The sequence below is a fragment of the Chaetodon trifascialis genome, chromosome 8 (assembly GCF_039877785.1).
Source record: "Chaetodon trifascialis isolate fChaTrf1 chromosome 8, fChaTrf1.hap1, whole genome shotgun sequence".
Taxonomy (NCBI): Eukaryota; Metazoa; Chordata; class Actinopteri; order Chaetodontiformes; family Chaetodontidae; genus Chaetodon; species Chaetodon trifascialis.
The window spans coordinates 8724823-8748076 of record NC_092063.1 but is presented as its reverse complement, the minus strand read 5'-3'; the positions used below and the strand labels follow the sequence as shown (position 1 = coordinate 8748076).

The following is a 23254-nucleotide window of genomic DNA, read 5'->3' as shown; positions in this document are numbered from 1 at the left end:
TAATAAATTGACACCTTAAATTAAATCTATAAAGCTTTTTTCCTTTATTTCTAGCGAACATCATTTAACAGATTCACAATTTTTAAAAATATACATTTTTGTAGCTATAACATTTAAAAAGAAAAATCAACAAGTAAGGTTTTCTTTTTGAAAATAAAAAAAAAGAAAACACAAAAACTAAAGTGAGAGAGTGTGCTGAAACAGAGAAGATACCCGTATCTGAGTTTAAAATACTTTCATCATTTTCCCTGCCTTCAAACATATACAGTACATAAAAAATGAGATGGGAACAGAAGCGTACAGTACACAGGGGTCAAGAGTATTCACAAAGCATCATGTTCCAACGTGTTATTAGCACCATTACTCTTCAGCTGTACTGCACTTTTTACTCTTTCCATCATTCAGTTTTTAATGGAAAAACACCATGAGTGTCGAGGCGATGTGGCACAGACCTGTCTGTGTGGGTGGGATTGTCTGTTACGCAGTTTTCATTAGTGTTCTCCCTTTCTCAGAGATAATGTTAAGAACATATTGGAGGGTAATGCCTTGACGAACAATTGTTTCAAACGACTCCCGGTGATGAGAATAAAAAAGGCGAAGAGTTGCTCATACATTCACCTTGCCTGCCCAGGCCGACACGTAGACATCGGCTCAGAAGCAAGAAAAAAACAAAAACAAACAAAACGAAAATGCATTGCAAAATTGAAAGAGAGATTGCATTAAATCTGTTTAGCATATTTACTGTATATAACATTTGTAATGTAATATATATATCCAACCTTTGCTTGTATACTGTATATCTGCACTTCCTCAATAGCGGTTACTTTCATAACACTGATTGAAAGTCGATACCCTGCAGAAAACACTGTCAGTAAGTAGGTGTGTGGGACAACCATTACAAAAACAGAGTGAACACAGACAAGTGCTTGATTGTCTCACTAAATGTCTTCAGTGTGTCTGTAAGGAGCCATCCAGAGATCCTTCAGCTGCTGCTCCTTCTCAACTGTGAGTAAGTAAGGTTGAGGAAAGGAAAGGAAAGGAAAGGAAAGGAAAGGAAAGGAAAGGAAAGGAAAGGAAAGGAAAGGAAAGGAAAGGAAAGGAAAGGAAAGGAAAGGTGCAACAAGGGCAAGACTAGGGTCAGGGTTAATATTCTGGGCAGCAGTTTGGACACCCGTAAATTGCGTTTTTCTATTGTTTTTTTATTCCTTCCCTGCAACCCTGCCTTGAGGTCTCTCCATTGTTTGTCTTGGTGGGTGCAACAGAGACAAGGAGGGTGTGTATGTGCTTGTGTGTGTAAGTATGCATGTGTATGTATGCATTTCCAAGTTTCTACTGCCATTTCATTAGCTTGGAGCCATGAGGTAAATCCAGGAGGCCAGGAGCATCGGTTCCAGTTGAAGGAAGGGCGTCCGGAGCAGACCAGCGTCGTTTGCGTGGACGCGGCTGCTCCTGAACGGGGGGCTCTGCAGCCAGAGCACGTGGAGGGGCCGGCGCTGTGGGGGGCGGGTGGTGAGGAAGAGGCGGAGGAGGAGGTGGAGGTGGCATCTCCTCCCTGTGTGAACTGCTGGACTCTCCTGCAGGCCTTGAGGAGAGGTGGGTGCGATGGGCCCTGGAGCCGGTACGCGTGTGTGTCCGGTGGGATTGGGTGGGTGTGGGGGTAAGAGCCAGGCAGACATCCCCCTCCGTGAGCTGGCGGCAGGGCAGGCCATACAGCTGTGAGGTTCTCTGGGGACAGCAAGAAGACCAGCCTCGGTCCTGCACAAAGAACGGATACTCCACCAAGACCTTCAGTAACTCCTACACAAAACCACAACATTGTTATACACTCAACCAAGAGGTCTCACATGTCTGTCACAATCTGACTTTGATGTGTAACAACACGTGTCAGGAGTTACACTGATCTGAACTGTTTTCATCTGAGCTGTTTTCATCTGAGAACATCAAGGCGACTACAGCCTAAACTGTGACTGATTTGCATCAACACTCATCCTGTCATGCAGTTTTTCATTCAAAATTTTGCTGATGATGCTGTAATGTGGACATCTGTGTGCACTGTGGCATGTATCTAAAGAGAAAGCTGACCTGAGTGTTGAGGTCTGTGAGGTGGACCTGCAGGTGGCTGAAGCCCTGTGCACTGCTGGGAGAAATCAGCAGCACAGTGCAGGTGCTGAGGTGGAACTCTGGAGAGGTGTCTGCACTCCTCAGGAAGTCCTCGGTGCGCAGCTCCTCCACCCGCTTCAGCCGCCCGCTGGCCAGCTCGATCAGAGAACCCTTGGTGAAGTGAGGTAGGAGCGCCGGGGGAGATGGGTGAAGGGCCGGGGGTGAGGTGTGAAGATGGGAAGGAGAGGACTCTCTCCCTCTGTCTCTTTCTCTGTCCCGTCGTCTCTCGCGCTCGCCGTCTCTGTCTTGGTCTTTGTCATGTTGTAGGTGCTTCTCTTTGTCTTTACCTCGCTCCCTGTCCCTTTGTAGGACTTTGTCTCTGTCTCTTTCTTGGTCTCTGTCCCTGTCTCTTTGCGACCTGTCATGGCTGTTAGGCAGACCCAGGGGTGAGTGCGGTGAGTTCCTTAGATTGTGCTGCCTGGGGCCTGGCTCCCTGTGCAGGTTGTACAGAGGTGTTCCTGAGGGGCTGTAGGGGGGATAGGCCTGGGCCTGGGGGCTGGGGTGGCACACTGATCCCAAGGAGTAGTATATCTGGGCTTCAGCTGGTGTGGCCCCTAGAGGGTCCAATAGTCCCCCTCTACCTGCCCTGGGGACTAGTCCCAGGGGATGGGGACTGGTGGAGAGTAAATTGGAGCTGGTCTTAACTATCCCATGCGGATGTCTGTCCTGCAGCGAGGAATGTGGCTCAGGGCCCTCCTGAGCTTGAGAGTCTGACAAAAATGGCCCTCCAGAGTGGACACGGGATGTTAGATCTTCCTGCTGTCTCCGTCCACCATTGGTATGGGAGCTGTGTGGACTGACGTCCAGCCTGGTTCTGCTGCTATCATTCCCATACTCTGCTGTGAGCAGAGGCCTGGAGGATGAGGCAGTCCTGCTGCCTGGCCCATCCAGGCCGTTTGGCCTCTTGCTCAGGTACCTGTGTCTGGCTTCAACTAAGCTTGGATCTTGAGGGTAGAGAGAGTGGTGGCTGAACAAATATGACGGGGAGAAGAGAGAGGAGCTGTTGTCCCGCCGGCCGCTGTTAATGTAAGACCACATCTCTCTCGAATCGGCTGGGAAGGGAGTCTTGAAGGAGGAGGCAGAAGAGGAAGATGGGGAAGGTGGCAATGAGAGGGGGCCTTCCCCTCTAAGCCACCTGGAGTGGTGGGTCAGGGGTGAGGAGAGAGGATCATCTCTCCAGGCAGGAGAGCCTGAGCCCCTCCTCTCGCCGCCCTGCCCTGGGAAAAGGGGCAGAGAGACAGAGGGAGAGTAGCTCAGGTGCCATGGCAAGGGCAGGGGGAGGCCTGGTGCTGGAGCAGGAAGGGCAGGAGGAGTATGTAGGAGATGGGGGTTTGGGTTAATCAGAGCTCGGTCCCTGTCACTGACATCCCTGCCTCCCTCCCCTCCCCCTGCGCTGGGCCGAATCCGGAGTGGCACAGGGGGTTTAAACTCATCCAGAGGGACGTGTTGTTCTGTCGATCCTTGCCGAGACTCCCTCTTCTTGGGAGGGAGGCACTCTTTGCCGCGGTCGGGGCTGGGATTCATGGGTGGGCTCCTGCGGCAGTGGGGGCCCCCTGTGTGTGGGTGTAGGCTAGGTCACATGGGCCTCACGGGAGAACGGGGGGCGCAGACAGAGGGGAAGGCTGCTACACAGCATCACTGTCAGATCACTGCTGATTCTTTCGTACTGAAGCACCACTCACCTAGAGAGAAGACGAACAAGGACGGAAACAGAGATAAGGTGAGTGAAAAGGAGGGAGACGACAGAGAGAGAGAGAGAGAGAGAGAAAGTAAGAGAGATTAAGTGTGAGCATAGAAAAAGGACAGTCTGTCAGGCCCTGCCATCAGTTGTTGCTAAGACTTAGCTGTCAGTCTGGCCAGACATGCAAACAAACATTCAGCTGCATCAGACAGATGGAGAGAAAGCAGCCAGCGACTCCCTCAGATAAACGACTTTAAAAAGGTTAGAAACTCTTTGCTTTCTGATAGCTGTCACTAATTAGTCATTACCTATGTGCACTGCGGTGGGACTGAAACTACCCAACTTACTCGTTTCATTCAAACACATTACTCCCACATGTGGGCTAAAAATACAATTTGCAGCCAATGAAGTTCAGAGGCAGAGCGGTGCGCGTGTGTAGAAACACACACACACACACACACACACACAAACGCACACAGAACACTCACAGCAGGAGAGTTTTCATCTCTGACTCCCAGGGGATGATTGGAATATGTAGATATGTTTTTGTACCACTTTCATGAACCACCCCCACGACACCCCCGGGTGTTCTCTGTATTCTATATGAGCTTACTACTAGCACCCCCCCCCCCCCAACCCCTTCTCTTTCAGACACACATGGACAGCAACAGACACACAAATACTCCCTCAGGCGGCTGTACTTACTCCCCCAGTGATAGGCAAAGCTGGTCACCACCCACCCGAAAGCTGACAGAAACACTGTTGATATTACCACCAGTTGTTGTGGATGCAGGATATGTGTCTTTGCATATTAATTATGTGTCGCAGCAGGGGTGTGGGGAATGTGTGACTGTTTGTGTGTGGGCATGTATGTACGCCATGTCTGTGTGCAGGAGCAAGTTTTTTTTTTTTTTTTCTGGGAGAAATGTGTGAATGCGTGTTTATTTGTTTAGGTCTTTGTGTGCGTGTGTGTTTGTGTTTGACTCCTCGAATGTGTCAGAGATTTTGCAGCCTTGTTTCATTCAGTGAGAAGTGCGGGGGAGCTCTACTAATTCTTCTCCAAACGTATTAAATGTGCTCTTTTGAAGTGATGGTTGCCGCGCCAGCTGTTCCCTCCACCGCCGCCGCCACCGCCATCGCTGCTCCCGCCACCACCACAACTCCACAGCTCCAAGCTGCCACTCAGCCCCGCACTCACCCGCATGTCTGTCTCAACAGCCTCCCAACTCCCTGCCGTCTCACCATCCACCCCACTGTCACCATGGCAACTGTGTCCACACACACATCCAGTCGGTTTCAGAGGTTAGATGGGGATACTCCACGGAGAGGCGGGTAAACTGTTGCTCATCAAGTGACTCGGTCCAAAAACAGAAGAAGTGTTAGAGTGGAGCAAGCTGTTTGTGCATCTGAGTGGAAAACTGAAAACTGGGCGGCGAGAGGAGGGGGATTCATTGTCCCAGACACTGACAGGGCGGGTGTGACGGAGTAGAACGTGGGAAATGTTTATGCTGGTCAACTGTCAGGTCAAAGAACATGCTGCTGTTATGATGTAAAACGTTGTGAGTGCATCTGCAGTGATATATTTTCAGTTCAGCTGAAAGATAACGCGGCCTTCTGTGGGCTGAAAAAACCCTCTGACCTCTGGGATTCATGAAAACTGATGTATCAGAGATAAAAAGAATTCAGATGGCAGCTACAACTATAAATCATTCATTATTTAATATATTCATTTACAGTTTTCTGTCCATATTTATCCGAGAATAACCTCTGTTTATCTAATTAATTATATAATTACGTTATCAATCTATTAAATGTGACAACCAGTTATTATCATCAGAGTAATGCAGCATCGGTGCCGGCAGAGCTACGCAATTTATTGACTTAACAGAAGGAAAAAAATACTAGTTAATTTGGCCAATAAAAAGCAACACGATAAATAAAAAATAAAAACACATTTTCAAGTCAAACACGGTGTTCAAAAGGTCCAAATTTGCTAAATTCATCACATAGTTTTTTACTTAAGAAATCTACTTAGGCTGCACAAGAAGTTGAACTAGAATCCTGGTTTCGTAAATTGAAAAAAAAAAAAAAAAAAAAAATCTGGTTTCAGTCTTTGTCCTCAAATGACTCTGACACCCTCATCATTTCGACAGCCCTCATGAAAAAAGGTTGTCAAAATAGACCTAATATAAACTTGCCAAAAAAGTACAGCAAAACAAAGAACACAATTGTGCATGTGGAGGAGTTTGCAGAGAAATGTCTTCTAACAGAATACTCCTACACTGTGCAGACATGCACACAGAGCTGGAGTTTAGCCGGAGCTGCTGTGGTCGTAGCATTCAAATTCATGAAAAATGACAGATCTCAGGCAGAACGATATCACACATTCCTTCTAACAGAAACTCCCCAAGACTTTTGACCTGACCTGCAGGCATAAAAGCAATCCATTGAAAAAGTTCTATCTTTTTCTTTTTTCTTTTAGCTTAAAACTGCTAAAAAAAAATTAAAAACTGTTTGTGCATCAAAATGCAAAATGCTTCGTCAATCTCTGAACTAACTGTCAAATTTGACACGTCTATTTGCACCGCTCCACCTCATCCCGCCTTTTCTTTACACGCATTTCTCAGGAGATACCTCTCTACTCATGACTGCAAACCTCAGAAAAACAGAACTACAGAATACTCGTCTCCAGTTTGGCCTATTTTGCTACCAAAAGAAAAATCAATCGATAGTCCGGCAGTGCTAATTGCAACACAAAGGGAGTCAACAGCGCTCTTTTAATTCAAAAGAGCAGTTAGAGAATGTGGGAGCAGGCAGACAGGTTGATGGAGTTAGTAGTTGTTGTGATGTGATGTGAGACTGACCTTAGTGCGGGCTGAGCAGACGTCCCAGTGTTGGCAGTCATTCATATTCCAGTCCTCCAAGAGGGTCAACCCACTCCTCAGCTCCTCACTGTGCTACACTGCTCCTCCACAGCACCACCGGCAGTTACAACACCCGCAGATATCAGCAGCCTCCAGCTACACACTGCCTCTGATCTCTGTACGCATGAAATAACACCAGCGAGCCCACCAAACTGAGGGAAAGAACCGAGAGCCTGCTATCCGTCTCTGTGTCTGTTGTGTATGTGAGTGTGCGTATGTCAAGAGTGTGAGTTTGTGTGTGTGTGTGTGTGTGTGTGTGTGTGTGTGTGTGTGTGTGTGTGTGTGTGTGTGTGTGTGTGTGTGTGTGTGTGTGTGTGCGTGCTTGTGTGTGCAAAGGGCTGAGGAAATGAGTAATATCTAGCAGTGAGAAACATGTCTGCTATGCAGAGCCACACAGGCAGACCAGTTGCTGCTGCCGCCCACTTGCTTTAATCACTGTGAGTGATACAAACATGCATACACACACACACACACACACACACACACACACACACACACACACACACACACACACACACACACACACGCACACACACACACATCTATATATATTTATATATATGCACACTCAAACAGTCAAGGATGCAGCACATATAGATTATATATTGGGTGGTATATGCTGACTATATGCTGCCTTTGTGCTGTCTGATGGTATGCTTTCCACACGCGCTTCACCAGTTGAATGTGTCTTTTAAAATGAAACGTCATTTATCAGTCCATTAATCAGTAATCACATCGTTCTACTATATTTGCGAGGAACACTTTTCAGATGACATGTTGGCACATAAAAGAGAGGGAAGGATGGAGGGGAGGCAGAGAGACAGTTGATGAGAGACAGGGAGGGACGTGGTAGGAGGCTCATCCTACACACACTCTCAGACTTAGGCATTTGCTGCTGCCTCTGACTCAAAACTAAACCTCACATCCATCAAGCACACACACTCGTGCACACACGCAGACACACACACACACAGTGCACTTGCTCTTTTTGTTTATATGTAGTTTTCAGCTGAATTTGTGTCCTTTGTTCTCATCAAAGCACTTTGTGACAAACCTGTCGTTAAAAGCGCTTCTATGACTAAATTTAATTTGAATACATATGGGTGTACACGCAAAAACACACACACACATAAAAACACACACTCACACAGGCTCATACGCTAACAGGAGCACTGCAGGAGAGCTCTGAATGATTTGCTTCAGTGATTCAGTCAGTGCAAGTGAAGTGTGTTGGTATGGCTGGTATGGCTTATTAGGACCGAATTCGTGGGAGCAGTGTGGTTCATTCACGGCAAGAAATTAGAAACCCGTCAGTATAGAAACCTTTTACAAAATAATAAATAGGCCCAAGGTTGAAAATTCAAGGCTATGCAAATAACCCACTCTGCTCCTCGTCAAAGAAATAGGGCCAAACCTCAGTTCAAACAAGCTTATGTAAATTACCAGAAGCAGAAATGCAATACAGGATCGCAAACATAAATCAGGGGGAAATGGGATTTAATGAAGCAATCAAATCATTATTGGTGACTAATTGTAAAAAGCAATCTATATGTTCTGCCGTATTTCTAAGAGCAATTAATGCAAGCTTTCAAACAGACTGGTATCCACCGGCATCACAGCAGAGATTAACCTTGTCTAACTTCTCAACCTCAATGGAATAGAAAGTTAATCAGACTTGTTGGTGTGTGCAGACACATCAGCTTGAAGGCCACATTGAAATATTCTCACAGTGAGGCGACGATCGCCAAGAAAGTCTGCTCTGCAATTTAAGAGAAGATTGCTTTTATTTTTCAAAGTGACTGCTGTGTGAAGATGATGTGCACTCAGATTGTGTGGGCACCAGCGCTGTCTGCTCTGTATCACAATTAACAGAGAGTAAAGACACATATTTTAACATTTTGGAGCAGTCTGGATTAAGACAACACAATACTGTGAGAGTTTTTGGGATTGTAAGGCCACACTGTAGCACATGACACAGAAATGTAATTAATATTCAGCCTTAGCAAACAAACAAGTATTAAGAATAATACCTAATTATTAGGCTAGAAATAAATTAGGAAACCATCTTAAAGATGATATGAAATAAAGGATAATTCATATGTTCATAAATGCATGAATTCATATTCTATGAAGGATCAACAGGCCAAGAATTGTAGGTTTATTACTTGATGATTGTGAGGTTACAAACAGGAAATTGTTCATTCTACTGTAATTAGTTTTAAAAATCCTTAAAAATAATTTGAATGCACAATGTAAAAACAAAGTTGTTTTCATAACCATGTTTCTATGATTATATTACGCAGAGCAACCCATTGCCCATAAGGAGTCAGAGTTGACTTGGCAATTTAAATTATAAACATGATTACATAATATAATTTCACACATAAATAACATGTTTTTCACTAACAGAATTAAAACTAAAGGTTAGAAGTTAGTGAGAAATCAAACTTTGTATATTAAGACTTATAAAGTAAACAAGCAGGAAATAAATAAAATGTAGGGAAGTAAATATTCAAATTGCCTTCTTCTAAATATCATTGACACCTTTGTAACTGTACATAAATCATATCATTTGTCTGACGTAAACTCAGATGTAATAGTCCAGTCAGAGTGAAAGAGAAGGAAACAGAGCTTAAACTGGGCTCATCAAAGGGTATTTACGACAATACAGAGATATAGAAATGACTGTTGGTCTCCACTTATGCATCCACACTTTGATTTTTATCATACTTGAACAAACATCAACACGAGCAAACACACCGCGGAGTCGCACTGTGCTGTCAATCATTGACGGCACCTTCGAGACATTTGGCGCACTCTTTCCCCGTCTCCCGCTCGCTGTTTCCGTCTGTCTCTCCCTCTCTGGCTTTGCACTATTCAGTCTGTCCGTCACAATCCCGAACGCACACACACACACACACACAAGCGTAAACACACACAGGGTCAGGCCAAGACAAGAAAGGTCAGATGAGTCAGACGACACCCGATAAATCATAGTGGTGCAAGTGTAAAGCAGCAAAAGGAGACTTCCACAGGTGAGACTTTAGAGAGCGGTTTCACTCCCACTCCTCAGTTGACTTGACTGTCTTTGCCTCTGGTACATTTTTTAAATCAGAACGCCACTTTGCCCCCCCCCCCCCCATGCGTAGCCTCGTATGGGGTGTCTGATCACGTTTCAGGCTGAGTGGGGGATCTATGATGGATGTCTGATGCAGCAGAAATTTGTTGCTGAATGTAACAGATCTGAACAGAGGGGAGGAGTAGAGGAGAGAGGAGGGGAGGGGGGGTAGAGGACACAGCAGATAGAGAGATGGATGGATGTATAGATAGATAGATTGGGGGGGGGCAGTACTACTAGCCTTGTGTGGTGGCTTACTCCACAGGGTGCCGGGCTAAGCCGATAAAAGGACAGGGTGATACGAGCGATAGCTTATTGGGCAAAGGGCCAGGTCAGCCTTCAGGGCCCTGACCCATTCTTCAACAGGATGAGCCAGCAGCCCTGCCCGCAGCAGGCTCAGCCACAATGAGGATGGGCTTATGGCTCAGGAGTTACTATTAACACCCACGCACTCACACATACACACACACAGGGCATGCTGCATGTACACAGAAGCATACACATGCATACAAAGAGCCTTTCCAAGATTGATTGTGCTCCCTCGCGACAGACCCGCACACCTTCCTGTGGCACAAATTGCTGACGATGTCTGCTGTTTTTGCAGAGGAATAAGATCAACAGTGTGTGCCCCAACTGTGGCAAAATAAAGAGAACATACTCACCCTCTAAAAACCTGAGTTGCTAAGTGAGTATGCTAAACATTGCAAGAAAAGAGTTGATAGGAAGAGAGTGGATGAATGATGCAGACTAGAGGGTGACGCCTGTAACGTATTGCTGGGTTAATCCCTGTGAATCCTAACTGGTACAGCCTTAGGCAGGCTTAGTATAGTTCTGGGAGGAAATCCCCCTGTGTAGTGGTACAGGCCATTAGCCCCTAGGGTATAAATAGGGCAGCTATGCCTCCTTAAGCTGGCTTTTACGCAATATCAGTTAAAAATATGACTTGACTAATTACATGCAGGTCAGCCAGTCAGCAGAAGCAAAAACTCCTCCACCACATTCTCCTCCTCCTCTGACCGTGGCAGACTACCGCAGTGTTCCTGTAAATACACACATGATTTGCACACACTGACATATAGTGCACATACAAGTGAGGTCAGCAGGGAACAAGTGGAGCACTTAACAAGCATTCTGCAAACCTCGTGGCTGACATTTTCTAAGGCGGGTGTTATGTTGTTGTCATTCATTGACATTTAAGTTTCGACTGATGGCAGTTTCATTTTTGTACTTTTCCACTGCCTTAATCTGATAATACACCTCTTATGCGGCATCTGCACCAAGTGTTTCTTCAACCACAGAGAGATGACTTTGGTTTCAATTCGTAGGCATTGTATGCATCACAAACACGTTCAAAAACATGAAACAAACAAATGTGCCACCATTAGTTAGGTGACAGCAGTTCTTATGCAACTGCAGTGATGTCACATGCTGCTGATGCACAGTCATGCTGTTGTATTTCCATCGTTGCAGCTCACTTTTTTCCCCCCCTCTAAATTAGTTTTCCAACTTTTTACATGCTTAGCTTCACTGGCTCACAGGTAGCAGCCCCTCTCACTAGTTTGTGACATGATTATCCCAACTCTTGATGCGAGTAGTACTCTCACGCTATGAGATCAGTAGCTTACGGGGGGTTGAGGGTGGAGGAGAGGGGAAAGAGAGAGAGAGAGAGAGAGACTCAGCGACCGAAACAAAGTCTGATGGGGTAGAAACAGCTTGAAAGAGAGAGGACAAGAGTGCGTGTGTGAAAGAATAGGGGGATTACTTTTCATTCCAAAGATTTGTTGTTTTTGGCACTGTCCCCTGGCGACTGCCAGTCAAACTGGGTTTCTTTTGGTTCTCTAGTTTAGCAGCAAAATGTCAGCAAGCTGTAAGCATAGTGATGACATCTCCATGGAGAGAGCATGGCCAGGTCTCCGTTGGTAGCTCAAGTGCCATTCATTTTCAGAGAGACTGTCTAGACTGGCTTCATAGATACTGTCTGGAATACCTTTATCGCTGCTGGTATTCAAGGCAACGTTGCTATACACTGCCATTATTGCTATAGCTCTACAACCCCTCCCACATCAAATCTGCTGCCCAGCCACACACGGTCACAGCCATTTACTCAACGCACGGCTTATGCTGTTTGTTCGAAAAGGGTGCTGCAAATTATATTGAAATAGATTTGAGTGGGTTTAATGCTTGTTTTCAAAATGAAAATAGGGAGAGTCCCACTTGAGAGAGAACCTTTTATCACTCAGCTGCTTGATAATCTCTGCTAATAATTACAAAAGAGATGTCAAATTAAATTAGAGACAGATGTTTAGCTGAGTGATTGTAATGTTGCGCAGGATAAAAAAAAGAAGTCTAATGACTAGGGAAGCATTGCAAGACTAATTCAGCTTCGGAACAGGGTTTCAGGACACCTCTGACGCTATAGGCTACAGGGTGTCTCAGATGTTACACTATCTTCTCCAGTGATACCAAAACCGATACTGTGCGATATACAGTGTTTGTGCACATTGGGTCTGTCTGTACGAGGGAGCAGATTTACTTGCATGGGCTTCAGCAGGCAAAGAGGCAGGCCTGGCTGTGGGTGTAAGTGGTGGGTGGCAGAGTTGAAAGGTCATTGACCCCTATTGTAGATGAAGTGTGGAGGAGGAGGAGAACTTACTGCTTGATCATACACAAGGGTTAGCAAGTCAGGGCCAAAGAAAATGATGCGCACAAACACAAAGAGCAAAGAAAAGACTCAGATAACTGACATCTTATATATGCATCTTTGCACACGCGCACACGCACATTTGGGTGCATACACACTTCCCTTCACATGTCAGTGGACGTGAATCTAGATGCCTCCTATGAAATATCACTTCCTGCACCTTCCTCTCATGGTACACCCCGACCGACAGGTGTGTCTGTCACCTTAAAGTAGTCTGGCACGCTGTCAACTGTATTCAAACACCTGCCTCTGTTTGGGATTATTTATCACACTCCTGGTTCCCCGGCTGAGTTCCCAAGCCAATTCCATACCCTTCCAACTGTGAGAGTGCTCATCTGCGAACAGTGGCAATGAAGGGCTCCATGACTGATTCAAAAATGGCATAAACGCAGAACAAATTCACTATCAGAAGATACCTTAGAATGAACCTGTGCAACACCATTTTGTGCTTACTGTTTCCTAAATAAATTGCAGTGACAAGAGTTAATGGTGAATGTGGAGGCCATATTGTTTGTCTGTTCACTTTAGAATAATTATTAAAAAATTACATGAATCACACACATTTTGAATCAAACGAGGTGCAGTTCGGGCTAATGTTAGGGCACTGCCGAACAGCAAGAAGGACAGGGGCTAGCCTCCCTTTCTGTACGGCGGGCGGATGACATGCGAGACATGCAAAGACAAGCAAGTCTGTGTCATCGCTGTGACTGCGAGTGACGGCGAGAGCGATTATCCATCGCGCATCCCGCAATGAACTGATGAGTGATGGTAAAAAAAAAAAAAAGGAACACATAAATAAGGTTATGTGGGGTTATGTAGCCTCAAATGCCCTCTAAACTGCTGCGCCCACAAACTGTTTCAGTGGGTGGAAGATGGGAATTTTCTCAGAGCAAACATGGAACATAGAGCCCGAAGAAAAAAAGCACATGTATACATATAATCATGCAAATGCATAGTCTGCATGAATATATACTTCACTGTCTAAGTTTTCCCTCTCTGTCTCTTTCACTTTCAGTCCCCCCACCCCACCTACTCTTGGTCTTCTTCTCTGTCTTTCCCTCTCACTCATCTGTTTGAGAGCACACATTCAACGTGGGTGAGAGTGCTAGAGTAGAGTATATGACTGTCAACACAAGGTGCAGGGTGTGTGCGTGTGTGTGTCTGCCTGTCTGTGTGGTGCTGTAGGTGGAGAGGCACAGCAGGGCGTGAAGGAGCGCTGTGATAATGACAGGCCATGCATTATATAACATGCAGCTTGCATAAGGAGTAGATTATTTTAGGTCCAGATATTGAGGATGTATAGGAATTTTTTTTTTACGTAGGTGTGCAGCACTATGCGCACCCCTAAGTGTTTGTGTAAAAATGCTCTGAAATGGGCTCATTTTTGTGGTTTCTTTCGAGGAGTGTGGGGGTGTAAGTAAACTAAAGTGTATTATGTGTTTGTAAGAAGGGGGCATGAATGTTTTCAGATTTCTTTCATAGCTATCTGCATATCAAAACAAGTATGTGGGAATGTTGGCACATTTCTGTACAGTGTGCACAAGGGTGTCTTTATTGCAAGCTCCCACTCATTATCACTTCTACACTTCAGAGAGATCCACTTGAAAAGGGCTGATTCTCCTTGTCGGGTGCAAACCTCGCAACTTCCAGTTTTTCATGGTTGCCGTGTTTGAGCTTGTGTTGAAAGAACCCAAGTTTTAAGCCTCTCTGTCGGCCGCTCGCTCATGAGGTTGTGGTCCTACAGGATGTGTTGTGTGGAGTCACAGAAGTGAGGCAGAGCAGATAGAGTCTCCGTGTGCCACTGCCTCCTCTGCGAGCCTCGCTCCATGCATGAGTGTGCCCCTGTAAAAATAGACCTCTTAAAGGGCCAGCAGCTACTCAACCTTCTCCCACAAGAGGCCCGCTCTGCTCTTCAGGGTGACAGCACTCTAAGAAACATGGGATGGGTGAACATGCTGTATTTCTCATTCAGCCCACAGAGACAAGTTGTAGTTTCGTGTCCCTTAAGGTATAGAAACATACCTACATTCAGCTCCTGTTTGCCATCTTTACATCATTCATGAAGGCACTTCTCTGGTACACAGCCAGTCATAAAATAAAGCTCCAGATTTTATGTTTATAAGTTACTATAAAAAAATCACATATTCAACACAGCAGATCTGGGTGTTGAAGCTACCTGACACCAGCTCGAGCCCCACCTTGGCACAAACCCTTGCTTCAACATGATAGTGACAGATCCAACACTAGAAACAAGCAAGAACTGCTCCTAGCATATGAAGCACACTTTGTAATTGAGCGATCATTTCTAGGAGCAATCTCTCAGTGACATAAGACTTCCTGTGCACGCCAGCAGACCGTCCTTATAATTGAAATAAGTGAATTAAGTCAGCAGGGACAAATGTTGTACGTCTCGCTTGAAAGACATCTATAGCTTGAGAACTGTTTGAACCCGTGAAATGCTCCTATATGCAGCATATGGGATATCACTGCAGCAGAAGGACAGCGCCTGCTGTAGCAGAAATAGACATACAGAAATCATAATCGTGCACACTGGCGTAGTATTTCTCCACGGAGAAAGGCGAGAAATGAGGAGGGATCTGCGTGGAGTCAGTAACTGAACCCCAAACGTAGCCCTGTGTTCCCAACAGAGGGATGCAGAAACGGACGCATTTAAAGTCCTTGACCAAGTAGTGCGGTGAAGTTCTCGAGAATTAAAAATTTAACATGACATTGAAAATTCTTCCAGTGCATGCTGCCTCATGTGTCCTGTACTCTGGTTAAATAAGAAGTTAGATTACAGATGCCTGACACACCTGCACACCTGCGCATCCTCCCTTTGCTTGCTTGAGATCTTTCCCAGACTTGCCCCCAACATCTGCACCTCCTATTTTCTCTCTCTTCCTCCTCCTCCCTCATTCTGTCACTTTCCAAAATTTCCCAGACTTGACTAACCCCACCCTCACCAATCTCATATCTGTCCCTCCCAGTTTAAGCGGGCTCCTCCAGGGCCCCTGGCTATCTCTGGACCAGGGCTATTTAAGCCCACTGCTCTAATTCTGAAAACCCTGATCTGCCGTCAGGCTGAGTGATGGACCTCCACTTCTCTGTCTGTCTGTCTGTCTGTCTGTCTGTCTGTCTGTCTGTCTGTCTGTCTGTCTGTCTGTCTGTCTGTCTGTCTGTCTGTCTGTCTGTCTGTCTGTCTATCTGTCTGTCTGTCTGTCTGTCTGTCTGTGTCTTCCTCACATGCTCCTTGTCTCTGGATCAGTCACACTCTCCTTCTTGTTCACACTCTCTCTCTTATCCTCCACGCGCACAAACACCCCCACACACAGGTGCCGACTTACATGAGTGTATACCACATGCTCATTCACACACACACACACACACGCGTGCACGCACACACACATTTCAGACATATTTTCTCTCTATAATTAACCCAGCTCGCACTCAGGATGACATGTACCTACAGTAACTCCTAAACCTGTTTCCTCAGAGCATTCATAACACACAGCGCGGTCTGTTTATCCCTTCATTCAAAGTTGCTAACACACCTGCGCTCCCTCTCTCCTACACGCACACACAAACACACACACACACACTCAGAGGAGGAAGCGGTGTGGTCACATACCTCGCCGGGTGCCTTTGCGTAGCAGGTAGCAGAGAGTTTACTCATTGGATCAGGCGGCAGAGCAGGCACGTAGGAATATCCAGTTTTGAGACTGCGAGTCTCTTCCTCCTCTCTACTGCTCAGCCTCCCCTCCCTTCATCCTATTCCTGCCTCTCCTCCTTCTCACTCTCTAAACGCCTCTTTGCTCTCTCTCGCTCTCTATCTCCCTGTGAGTGCGCTCTCTTTCTCTCTCTCCGGCTTGCTTGATCTCTCCAACCCCCTCCCTCTGTCTCTCTCCCCCTTCACTCTAACTGACACACACCTTCTATCTCACCCTTACAACTTCAGTCTACACTCATCCCTCTTAGTAAGTCTCTCTGACACACAGTGCCACTTGATAACTTTTTCTTTCCCCTGCCTAATATGCCCTGCCTCTCCCTCTCTCTTGCTCCCTCTCTGGGAGTGTATAATTAGACAGAGCTCAGTGGTAATACAGTCAGGCTCATTGTGGGAGCCTTAGCATTGCTGCTCATGTTTGGCTGATAGCCCAGCGGCTTCACTCATTAACCTCCCTCGAGCCGCAGAATGGACCAGCCCACGGCTCGTGCTATTTGCTGCAACACCTCAGCCTCTTAGTCCATCAGCCAATGGCAGCCCGCGGCGATGATGGGAAAGGTGTGCTTGCCGGGCACACGGTGCTGTAGGTGAGAGAGCTAAACATTTAATCACTAAGCAGTGACATGTTACGCCAGGCGAAGTGTAATACCAGCTGGCTGAATGTGACATAGTGGTTTCATCAGTCATAAGGACCCAGTTCTCTTTTAGCTTAATCACTTGGTCATGATCTGCGTGCAGTGGCATCATGTGCTTTTCTTTCAAGCATGAAACCACAAAGGACCACTCACACATCTTATTGTGAAACCACTGCGAGGTATGGGAATGTCCTGTGTAATGTAGCAATAAGTCATATGCTCTCTTCACTGTACTGCGTGCCCCAGTTCCCATCACATATGACCTGGCATACACCCTCGAGGGAAGCTTCCTTTATCTCACTGTGAAGACTGCGCAGGATAAACACCGGCCGATTTGGAGAAATGAAAGTTGCAGAAAAACAAACTGTCTTTACATTTTGAACATTTTCAGCTTTCTATTTGATTAAATCATCAGTTTTATGCTGTATGAAAGTATTTATTAGAGGCAAATCTGTCTTGCCTGAACTAACTCTGCACTCTTATGACTTCAATTTTCTAACTCACTCACAAACATTTACTTTGATGCCTTAAACTGCTACTGAGCGAGCACTTCCACTATCTTTTCGGCTTTGTCATCATGGGCGAATCATGTGACTCAGGTCAGGAGCTGGAAGTGTCAGACCAGGCCAGGTCACGTGAGCAGCTTACATGGCAAGGATCTCTCTACAGGACAACGTCGAAGGGAGGTGGAATCTACAAGCTACACCTGCTGACTTGAAAGTGAAGGGAGACTTTTTCCCATAATCACTCTGCTGGATCGAGCCATAATCAGTTTTTTTTTTACTATCAAAATAACTATTTCCATTTGTTTTATTGTCCTTTTAGTCGTGTTAATCATAACCTTGGGATCCTGGGCATGGGATAAATAAATCACTCATACAAACTCATACATGTAACGATTTTTAGATTAAAAATAATGTGATGGGTCCATTGAGTATGTTATGCTGTTCACCATAAATCAATATCACCAATTTATGGGAGAGCAAGCCCCATTAAAATGTGGATACTGAGGTCTTCCCACACAACCTGTCACAAGCACAAACAGTAAGGAAATTACAGCACTTTGAGTACACACAGAGGGTAAATACTTAATGGCACAAAGGTTTTAGCTCATTGTGGGTCTTTTAAGAAAATTCTACCAAGGACCTCTAAAAAGTTACATCCAGCTCGCAGTAACACGGTTTAAAATCCCTTATATTTTCTCATATTTGTACTTCATTACTTTGTTTCGTTGACAGGCATCAACAAGCTCAGTGTGGTTGCTCTAAAAGTAAAGATGAGCCATTAAACCCAAACAAAAGTGTCGAAGACGTAATTACAGCTGCATCACTGCCTTGTAACCTTCATAGATCACATTCTCTTGGAGCCTAGTAACAGTCAGAGCTATTGAAAGCTATTACTGTACATCCACCTTTAGATTTTGAGTCATCTACACACACGAACCTTAAATCATCTAGATTGCCTATAGATGCTTCAAAACGTTTTTTTTTAACAGATGTAAAAGTGGATGTGTTTGATTTCTTTTTGCTAGGTCACAAAAAAAAATATATATATATAAGTTACTTCGTCAAAGGTCATCAGTGATTTCATGTCAAGCAAGCCTTATCTTCAGAAAGTTTCTGTTTGACTGGAGCCCAGGAGTAGGAGGGAGATTGTGATCAAACAACCAGAGAGAGTGGGAGGGGGTGACTACAGCACTTATCGAGAGATCACATGGTGTGTGTGTGTGTGTGTGTGTGTGTGTGTGTGTGTGTGTGTGTGTGTGTGTGTGTGTGTGTGTGTGTGTGTGTGTGTGTGTTCATATACGTGCATGTATCTTTTGCTCTTGTGATCATTAGGCACTGCACAGGCCAAACGTCTTAGTATCATTTCCTCTCTCCTTCTCTCTCTCCCGCTCTCACTTCTGCATTCACACTACAACATCCTATAAACTCTGATGTAAATAGAACTGGGAGAAAACATCACTCCGTACATGGTAATCATCAAAAATGAGAGTGAAATGAAGTTGGGATTGTGCGTTTTAGAAGTTTGCGTTGCCTCCGCTCATTGATGATACTGCTGACTCAGCGAGGAGGTAATGACAAATCACATTACCGATGCACAACAAATTCAGACGATACTCTCAAACTCAGACGAGAAGATCAGCGCAGGTCACGCCGTCGTCAGCAGGACAAACTGACCCAGAATGACAGCAGAACATTTAATGGCCATTAGATGTTACCAAAACCAGCAAAAGCTATTATTTGCTGAGGTGTGTCCGTATCAGTGATGTATAGTCAATCAGGTCAAGTCAAGTGTGGATAGCTTGGGCGTTGGGTGTAAAAGTCACAAGCTACGGTTGAATAGTCCTCCTTGCTTAGGAAGGTTCCTAACTGAGTGAAATGATCCAGAAGCATCTAAGTGGCAGACATGATAAGAGCTGGTTGAATTCCCTGAATGCCTCCATTCTTATAGCATAGGGTGCACTAGACCATCTGTCATGAAAAGAAAAGAGACAATGGCATCCCACAAGTCCTGGTGGCAGCAATATTTAAAGGGAGTGTTTCTTAACGTTTTCCATCAAGGTCAAGGAAAAGCATTTAGGAGCCTTTTCTTTCTTTCTTTTTTTTTTACTATTCAACCACAGCAATGCAGTCAAACACAACTTAACAAGCTTATAATACCCCAAAAAGGGTGTCAGGGTCTCTCTGGTCGAAACCTGATCTTGCGTAAGTCGGGTGCCTGGAGGAAATTCAGCACCTCACTATATTGCAGCTTTTGCATTCTACGGTGGCCCTCAGAGCTCAGACAGAAGACTTTAATCCATTGAGAAAAAGGGTAACCAGACTTATGGAGGCACAGCGAGTGTGTGGCAGCGCCTAAGTGCCAAAGATGGGGAATCTTTGACTGTTATGTGTGTGACAAAGGGAATCACACAAAGTGAGAAAAGAGCCAATCACATGGCAGCGAGACACAAACCTGTGATTCCTGCCTACACACACACTCAGCAGTGACAAAGCCAAAGTGAGAGAAATTCCCAATTCTGTGCGCGCTATGTGTTTTTATATATACTGTACATACATGTGTGTGGATGTATGTGTATGAGTTCAGATGAGCACACCACTTGTGTGTTTGTGTGTGAAAGTGACTCACCCCGTGTCAGTTACTCCTCTACTAAAGTGTCCTTTCCTTTTCTACCTCACACCTCTCCAGTTTGTTATTTTTGGGCCATGTTAGCAGAACTAGTAGTATCCGGCAAAATACACACACACGCGTGCGCACACACACACACGCTACAACATGCAAAACCCACTGGGAGTGTTTTGGAAGAGCGAGAAGAGAGATGTGCATCTTTTATGGCGCACTGGTACAATAGCTGATTCGTTGGAGCAGACAGAAATATCCAGGGTTACTCGCAAAGTGAAAAATATCGTATTGCATAAGATGGTGAAAGGACCTGACCACGTAAATGCAACAGTAGCTCTCTCCCACAAAGGCACACACACACACTCACTCGCTCGCACACAAGCATGGGCTCACGTAGACACACTCTCACACACGCACACACACAGTGATGTCCTAATAGTGTCCTGCAGGCAGGCGGGCAGAGGCGGGCCGGGGTAGAGAAACTGGAGCTGAGACAGAGTGCTGACTCAGGGAACAAACCAGTGAGAGAGAGAGAGAGTGTGTGAGAGAGAGAGAGAGAGAGAGAGAGAGAGAGAGAGGGGACATTGTGCTACGCAGAGGCCTCACGACTTGCGTGTGCAAACCAGAATGTCCCGACCACCACTCCGAGCACTTTATATTGTTTTACCCGCCACTTTGAGGTTAAGGCCAAAGCTGCCTGCTGCGCCGACAACGGAACCAAAAACCAAAGTCTTACACGTTCAAGAATTCCATTTAGAAAAAGGAGAAGTAAAAAGAGGAAGTCTACCTCAGTCTATGTCCTTATAGTCGTACTATTTCACTCCTCAGTTGCTCTTCTGGGTAAATGCTTTGTCAGTGCTGCGACACTCGCTCCACTATATTTAACTTGATAATGGTTTGGGACAATCTGAATGTAGCCACCAAGCTAATTGCAGAGATCTGGGAAAGCGGCGGCATCGCTAAAAAGGAAGCAAGAGACATGAGCAGTCAAGTGATCAGATGGACTGTAAACAAACCTCCAATTTAGCCAAACTTCTTTGGCAGAGAGAGAAAAAGAAAAGAATTGTGAAATTATTGCCCAAACTGTCCTTTGTAAACAGAGCTTCACGGGATGATTATTTTCATTATCGATGAATCATTCAGTCCATGAAACGTCCCAAAGCTCACTGTGACGTCTTCAAATGCCTTCCAACAGTCCAAAATTCAAAGATATTCAGTTTACTATCATATGTAACAAAGAAAAGCAGGAAGTCCTTGCACTGGAGAATTGAAACCAGGCGACATGCACTATTTTTTCACGCTACTTTTGCTTGAAAAATAACTCAATTAATTGATTATCAAAACAGCGGCAGATCGCATTTCTTGGGCTTGACTAATCAATTACTCAACTAGTTGTTTCATCCCTAACTGTAAACACCCATCGCAGTTTACAGGCTTTCTGGTTCAGCTTTGACCCCGTGCAGCGTGCGACCACTGCCAACATCTTGGATGCATTCACTTTGGGATTTCAGCATTTACTTTGGTGAGTTAAAATCTAGAGCTGTGGCCGAGCAGACTGGAGTCATCCTGAACCGTGAAGATCAGCGTGTCTCTGTGTTTATGCACGTGTTTAGCTGCATGTGTGTGTGTGTGTGCATGACCATGTGCATGAGGTATGTGTGGGTAAGTGAGTGTGTAATGTGATGTATATAGACTGTGCTCTAAACAGAAGAGCAGCAAGTCAGCAACATCCAGGTGGTTTTGGTTTACCCTCGGATTTCACTCCCCCTATTTGTCTCTCCCCTCCTCTCTCTCTCTCTCTGTCCCCTTGTTGTCTCCCTCTGTCTTTCCTGCTTCATTATTTGTCCTTTCTCTCTGGCTAAAAATACTTGCTGCCCTGTCACTATAACAGATCACCTCAGAGGAAATTTGCTGCCAGCAGTGGACAGCGTTTGATACAGCAGCAACGCCACCCACACACACACACGCACACACTCGCTGGACACACACATGCCTTAGATCATAACGGTGTCAGTGGATTAGTATTTGGACTGCGGGCTGATATATAAAGTGTGTTTGCATGCGTGTTAGACAAACAGGTGCAGCAACCTCATGAGGCTGACTGAGCTGTTGGAGGTTTGACAATGTGGGTGCAATAGTTACATTAGGTCACGGCAGCCGGAGAGCTGGAATAACAGATACTATCTCACTTACACACGCAGACAGGGTTGCACCTGTGCTTTGCTGTTCAAAATAACAGGAATATATTGTGTGAGAGAACTGCTGATCGGAGTGGTGCAGACAAAGAAAATATGTGTGAGCAAAATGTCCACAAGGGTACGTGTGAAAATGGGTTTTCATGCAGGAGAGAGAAAGAGAAAGAGAACGAGAGAGTGTGAAAAGGAGTGGGGTTGACAGGCCACTCTTGTGACTCGTAAGGAAATTAAATAAACAACAACTTCTCACTCCTGCTTTCACACTTGTATGTGCAACTCAACCGAGTCTGTCGGAGACGGCATAAGGTGTCACTGTTTAGTGCTCAGGAGAATTTTCCTTCGTGTCTCCTGTTCCCATGGCAACTGAGCGGCGACCTGCGATGACCCCCGAGGACTGAAAGGGATGGAGGTGAAGTTGTCATTTAGCACAGGTCAGTGGATGAATACTACTGCATTCATCACTGCTTGCAGGTCAGTCTGCTGAGGAGACAAAGGCGCGCCTCTCTGGCTAAAACGATCTTTTAAAGGTACACGATGCAGGATTTTCCAAAAAACATGTATCGACTCGAACCAAAGTAATCCCTCTCAATCATCACCCGTGATCCACTGGAAGTGCGTGGCTGTGCATTCACCTGCAGAGGCTCTGACCTTATTTTCTTATTTTCCTCTTATTTTGCTGTGTTTGGAACATGTCTGGGCTTCAGCCTTTGGTCAGTGGTTGTCTAGCTCCCAGCCAAGAACAGCGCACCGGCGAGGTCGGGACTTTATAAAAAGGTAGTGGCCAGGCCGATGCTGTAATCTATGCTGTCTGTGTCTGAAGCTCGGGAAGCTCCACTAAATTCTCCCGTCTGGCCACAAAGACAATTAGCTAATGTCGCTGTGGGCTTATTGACTGCTGTCTGTTACTCGACAGATTACCCGTCATTGTAATTACGTTCTGATTATGACACGCAATCATTGTCTACTACTATGCCAGTTAGCGAGCTCAAC

The 23254-nt window shown here is 45.5% G+C and overlaps 1 protein-coding gene across 3 annotated transcripts; it reads right to left on the bottom strand.

Moving 5' to 3' along the window:
* Positions 1-20: 20 nt before the first annotated feature.
* LOC139334852 (ataxin-1-like) lies at positions 21-16691 on the bottom strand. 3 transcript variants are annotated; one of them, XM_070968075.1, is made up of 3 exons: positions 16213-16691; positions 2083-3842; positions 21-1797 (listed from the first exon to the last, which is right to left on the bottom strand). In XM_070968075.1, the coding sequence occupies exons 2-3, from the start codon at positions 3682-3684 to the stop codon at positions 1330-1332; spliced, it is 2070 nt and encodes a 689-aa protein (XP_070824176.1). In that variant the 5' UTR covers positions 3685-3842; positions 16213-16691; the 3' UTR covers positions 21-1329. The 3 variants fall into 3 exon arrangements, with proteins under 3 accessions (XP_070824176.1, XP_070824177.1, XP_070824178.1); XM_070968076.1 differs by lacking the exon at positions 16213-16691 and adding an exon at positions 6706-7113; XM_070968077.1 differs by lacking the exon at positions 16213-16691 and adding an exon at positions 4547-6310.
* Positions 16692-23254: the final 6563 nt, after the last annotated feature.